This window comes from Rhagoletis zephyria, unplaced genomic scaffold (assembly GCF_001687245.7).
Source record: "Rhagoletis zephyria isolate East Lansing unplaced genomic scaffold, Rhagoletis_zephyria_1.1 Rzeph_scaffold_13397, whole genome shotgun sequence".
NCBI lineage: Eukaryota > Metazoa > Arthropoda > Insecta > Diptera > Tephritidae > Rhagoletis > Rhagoletis zephyria.
The window spans coordinates 9,346-15,767 of NW_016170468.1; the positions used below are offsets into that span (position 1 = coordinate 9,346).

The window sequence follows — 6,422 nt, forward strand, 5'->3', positions numbered from 1 at the left end:
TTTTTAGTTTTTCTCGAAATATGTATGTATGTAAGATATATAAAGATGTGCATATCAAATCAATTGCCTTTCCAACCATATCCACATTTTGAAATTCGGTACAATAGGTTTCGAAATATAAGCTTTTGAAAATATTGAAAATTCCACCTTTACCCTCCCCCTAGCACCGCCCTATTAATTTGCACACAAAAAAAATTACACCTTTCAAATCAGTAGAAAGGAGCTGACCACGCCCACTTTAAAGTTTTGTTTTATCTCAACGGCCGCTATACCGCATCTATGCCTCAAAACGAGTCTACGATACGAATGAGTGTAACATACTAAGAGTCAAATGAGTTAGTTGAATGAGCTGACTCCTTAAAGTGAGTTGGAGTCATTGAGTCAACTCCTATAAATTTGCTGAGTTACCCACCCTTAATGTACATTAAAAACAGTTATAAAAAATAAGAACAATTTATATTCGGCCTTATGAATAAAAACTAAGCAATTGTTTTTTCATAAAATTTCAGACCTTTTACTCGATTTAGCTATATTTAATAGTCGAAACCCTAGACTATTGGGTCAATAGTCAGTAAAAAATAGTTAATGGTGGTTGTTTAGCAGTCAAAAGTCAATAGCCCACAGTCAATACTCAATGGCCAAAAGTCAAAAGTCAATAGTCAATAATCTATAATTTATAATCGATGGCCAATAACAGATAGTCAATGGTAATTTATTGGGATTTTTGGCGAATAACAAATTAAAACAATATGGCACCTTAATATTCTTGAAATATTGCTTTGAAAACTTTTGTAGTTATTTATTCACATTTTCATTGCTATCGAAACACAGCACCATGTGTTTAGAAATAGCATACTGCAGGACGGAATTAGAAGCAAGCGAAACAGGAAAAGTATATGTAAAAGAAACGGAAACGGAAATGAGTTCTGCAAGTGTGTGCAAAAATTAATGCGTTATTCATTGCGACATGCGCCGAGCAGAAACCACGCAAATGATTGGGCGCATACGTGTTCGTTACTTAAGTTATTTTTGTTGTTGTTGCATTAACGAGCATCGGCACAAACGTGTTGACAAGCAGAAAGAGCCGAGAGAGAGGGAAATAAAAAATATTTTATGATGCGTTGGCATTGCAGCGGATGTTGTAAGATTTCTAAACTACAAACCGCTGCAATTGACATTTACACATGTGCATACCGTGAATATTAGGGTGGTGGTGCAAAAGAAGTAAAGTCGGAATATTAATGCTCTCACCCCCAAGGATTGTTCTCTAGCGATAAAATATACCAAAAAATATTTAGAGGTCGCTCAAAGCGCTGAAAGTTGTCCATTTAATTATATGGGAAAAAATATACTTTTCGTAGAAATTGTATAAAATTCTTTCAATAACAATAACCAGTTGTTTATTTAACAATTTTTCAAAGCTAACGATTTTTTATTGGCCCCCCCCCATTACATTTTTCTGGGTTTTTGGTGGACCTATAAAATATAGTTACTATGAATAAATGATTAAATAAACAATTGGGTATAATTATTAGGCTTGAAACAAAGTTTTCCGATCGCAAAATATTGATTTTTAAGAATTCTGTAATATTTCGACGAAAAGTGTTTTTTTTTTCATATAAAATACGTGGAAAACTTTTAGCGCTTTGAGCGACCTCTAAATATATTTTGATTTCAATAATACTTTTTTTTTAATATAGAACGATCGTAGGAGGTGAAAACATTAAAATTCCGGCTATAATTTTTCACATGCATTTTTGGACCACCCTAGTGAACATACATATATGTATGTTTCTTGATGTGTAAGTGGTCCTCCCCACGTGCTGACACATTAGAAAACATTTGAAGGTGTTTTGAAGCCGCACCGAGCCATTGAATGAGTAGAAAATGGAAATAGGAAGGAAATGCGAAAGGAAAAATGCACATTTTTCACATTTTGTATTGCTGTTGCACACATGACTATGGTTGGTGTTGTTGTTTTCACATTCATGTTTAGGCACTTGCATTGCGTTTTTTTTGCACCACATCAAACTGCTTTGTAAAAAAAAAATTGTGTTTAGTCAGTGCCAACCTGCCGCTTCGGGTCCCTTACCTACACGCAGTTTTATTATCTCACCCTCACTCTGCTTTGCATGTCCCGCTAGCCGGTAGCCGGTAGCCGCTGGCTGTTTGCGGCGTGTCTGTCACGCACATTAAGTCACGTGAATGCAAATGCTCAGTGAATGCGAAAAATGAATGTGCAACGTGTGCGCCAACAACAAGAACAACACAACAACAGCCAGCTTGTAACGAGCTTCTCGCTTTGCGTTTCAACGAACGGTGACAATGTCAGCGCTTTTTACATGCTATTTGCCGTTTCCGATTGCAGGCTACAAAATATTTGGCAGCACTCACAAAAAAGCTAGAACGTGAACAGCAATGGCACAGAAAAATGGAGAGCATCAAAAATATGCAAACAAGTTGTGTTTTTTTGTTTATTTATGCTCACACGTATGCACATACATACATATGTACGTCCATATGTTTGTTTGTCGGTAAAAAGTGAGTTCTCGAAAAAATCTAAATGAAACTTTTCACAGTACATAAATTTATTTGAGCAAAAAAAAAGGGAAATTTGCAATACTTTTGCCAAGTAAAGCATTTGGAAAATCTCGTTTTGCATTTAAAATATTTAAATTGGCAATAAAACAAGCCACAGACCGCAATGCAGCTTTTTTTCAGGGCACCTTTTCTCGACGAAGAGGGCAGGGCGCTGGTGCGGCGGGGAGACGCTTGTTATTCTCTGCTCTGCTAACTGTATATGGCAATATGTAAATTCTTGCAACTGCAACTGTCCTACTTTGATGATGCGTTGCAGTTATGAGATAATAATTTTCGTGCATGCATTTTTCTGCTTCTGCTTCTGGTAAATATGCAAAATTGAAATATGAATTTTGCATTGGCTGTATGTGGAATGCGAGAAATTGGCTATTTACTGAAATTTTTGCAGCACAGCTATTTACATTTCGATTGCAAATAAACCCAATTTTGACACGTTCACCAATGGAGCATGGAATTTGCTTGCAAAAAATAAAAAATCACAAAAACAGCTGTGAAAAAGTATTTGTACATGGCAAAAGAATTTAACTTTAACGAATATACATATAAAAATATTTAAAAGTAACCGCATTTTTGATTGGATTTACAACCAAAAAATATCAATTAAAAAATATTAGGCGCTACTTTCCTTAGTACGGGTATACTCGTAAAACATTTTCAGCAAAGATTTTCTTTAAATAATAGCTTCTCGGTTTGGCCAGAATTTCATTAAAAATTAGTAAATAGTTCTCATGGATCAAACAATCAGGAAGATGGAAATTATTCGATTGTAATATTTGGACCTCTTGTTTAGACGAACACAAAGACTTAACCCTAACTGCATATAGAAGCTATGAATGAATAAAAAGGAAATTCCGAAAATAAATTACATAAGTCGTTAGCATGATCTTGAGGACTTTTCTACATAATCCCTTGAAGGTTATTCAGATATGGTATATAGATTTTTCCAAGACCAATCATAGTCTCGCCCAGAGGTCTACAACAGCTATCGAGGATTCTTTTTCCAAAGCACAATCCTCAAGGAGATACCGTTAAATAAGAAATCAACTCAAAATTCCGATAAGGCTAAAATAGTACGAAATCTTTGAATAAAGATCGAATCCCTTTGATTCGTATGGAGTTTGTCTTTGCTTTAAGCAGGCAAAATGTTGTATTAAAAGTTTTGCGAAATACTTGAAGAAAATGGCTATAAGAAGTTTTTTTCCTCTCCTGTACAATTTTCAAATAGGGACTTAGCAACTTTTCACTCTAAGCTAGCGATATGTAGCTTTTACACGTGTTTAGTTTGATCAAAGAATAATGGATTTTTTGCGCCAAAAATGTGTTAAAAAATATAAGGCATGCAGTGTTTGTTTACATTCATTTTGTTTTTGTTTTCCCTTTTCAATTGATAAACTGACTGATTTCAAATCCCGCATCTAGATCCAATGTAAATGGAATAAAATCTGCCTTATCCTGAGTTTCGCTTGAAAAAAAAAATAAAATTCACCCAAAAATTTGTCATCCGCCCATAGTAAAGCCATAGAAAGCAAAAGTGAAAAGTTAACCGGTTCGGGGAAAATGAAACTCATGCTAAGGCTGAATATTTAAAAAAAAAGCCAAAGATTTACAAAAACCGGTGAAAATCGGTTTGAGGAAAACCTGGATTATCACCCCAATAGATACAAATGTATCTATATGATATACCAAAAGTAATAACAGTACTTTTATCTATACCTATGTATGTATGTAAGTTTTTAAAAAAGGTTTGTTTTCTGGCATTTTGATAAAAGCTTACTAATGATGGCATAGTAATGTATATTTTGTAAATATTTGTATGCAATTTTTTGAAGCTTTAAACAGTTTGTTTTGTCATCTGAGGGGATTTTTTACATAAAACATTATAAATAACTACTTTTATTCATAAAAAAGTAAATTTTTATAGGAACTTTCAAATCGGCCCAGGCTGCCAATTCCTGTTCTGTAAAAGCGTGAAGTGAAAACAGTTTTCATCACACGACATAAAAACACGATTCTGTTTTCAAAAGCAAAATAATTTATTTGTCAAAATTTTTCACTGTGAAAACTTTTTCAAAAAGTTTTATGGCTGTGAAAAGAAAAGTTCGGAAAAGTTCTTTAATGATCGGGAACGCTTAAAATAATATAACGAAACGATAAAGTGAAAAAATTAAATTTTCATTGAATTTTTTAATTTTCACTTCACAGTCTCATAGCACCAGAATTGGCCACCAGGTCACGTAAATCTTAAAATTTTTCCGAAATTTTCGGTGCAAGTCTTAAAATATAATACATAGATTTTATAATTCCAATGGAGTGCTGATTTTTTGTATGGGGGGTGTTGCAGTCTAATGTACATTATACATAGTTAATGCATATGAAGATAAGTATAAATTTAATGAAATGATAGATATACGCATTGTTCCCGCTTTAAATTTAAATTTGCGTTATTAACGTAAAAAATCTTAAGTTCCATTTTTCACTGACTGAAAGTTGATTTTTAATTTCAACAAAAATTTCGTTTGCACATATTTGAAATTTATCTCAAATTCCTTTTTAATTCGGTTAGGAATCCTATCAATTTTCCTAATGCAATTTCCGTCTGATATATGTATGTAAGGGCTTCGTATGTATGTATGTATATGCTTACATACACTAAAGCATAAAATCACCTATGCATTTAACTTACATATGTATGCAGTATGTATGCATAGGTGCTTGAGCCCCACGGCAGCGCGACAGACAAATACATATGTACATATGTATGTTTTTGTAGCGCTCATACCCCCAAATCGATATGTACATATCAACACATACAGACGCTTCAGCGAACAACACGCCGATGCTGCCAATTCAAGCGCACTGGAAAGGCAAGAATAATTGCCGGTGCAATAAATCTATGCGAGCGCAAAAAAAAAAAACAAGAAAAGAAATTCTAAAAAAGATAACAAAAAAATTTCAGAGATATGCGAAAAAACGAAAGATTGCTACCGGCAGCAGACACCTCGTACGCCCCTTTCTACTCCGCGCACTTTGCCACAATTTAGAATTTTAGCCACCCACACTTATCTATGCACATAGGCACATACATATATATGTACATCTCGCATTTGCAATTCTACTCACCTTCGAAGGCTGCATTGATGTCGCGTATGTCGTAGCTACATACCGCCGAACCGACAATGCCATGTGTGTTCGTCGTGAAGGTAGCATAGAATTTGGTGTCATCTGTTGGCATTTTATAGACCGATTGTATTTCATTGAAGTAAAATGGGAATTCGCTCGAGATGCTGCAATTGATGCGCGCCTTCAGGTAGGTCGCCCAATTTTGGCTGATCATATATTTGCCGCCACGATCATTCTTGCAGACGCGTGCTATACGCGAATAGATAGCTTTGCCGCAATTAATATACTCGACGGCATGTTCACGGAAAAAGAAGTACACATATTCGTCAACGTCGAAGGAGCCAACGAAATTCGGTTCTGTATTCGATAAAAAAGAGAAGAGAAATGGAACGTGTTAAGTAAATGGAAAAGTGATTTGACGAGTTTTGTAAATAATACGCATTTGGTTGTAATTAAAGTACACAGGTTTTTAACTAAACAGCTATAAATTTTATCAAACATTTTATTGCAATAAAGTAGAATTTTTCCTATGCTCCTACATAGCTATAAAACCCCTCAATTCTGTTAGCTAGTTAGTATTACAGTTGTTTTTATTTTGCGGTTTTCCTTCACTCACCGTCTAGGCTTCTACACATACGAAAATAGAACTCCAACAAGTGACCTCAAAATTTGATTTTCAATCACTAAAGACTCTGGAATTT

At 34.5% G+C, this 6,422-nt stretch overlaps 1 protein-coding gene across 1 annotated transcript in view; it reads right to left on the bottom strand.

Moving 5' to 3' along the window:
- The window catches only part of LOC108378118 (semaphorin-2A-like), a gene marked incomplete at its 5' end in the record, with an annotated part of 12,571 nt that extends 6,480 nt beyond the window's left edge, over nt 1–6,091 (bottom strand). The window contains one exon of the mRNA XM_017634417.1: nt 5,722–6,091. Coding sequence (XP_017489906.1) covers nt 5,722–6,091 — 370 coding nt within the window. The remainder of the gene's footprint in view (nt 1–5,721) is intronic.
- Nucleotides 6,092–6,422: the final 331 nt, after the last annotated feature.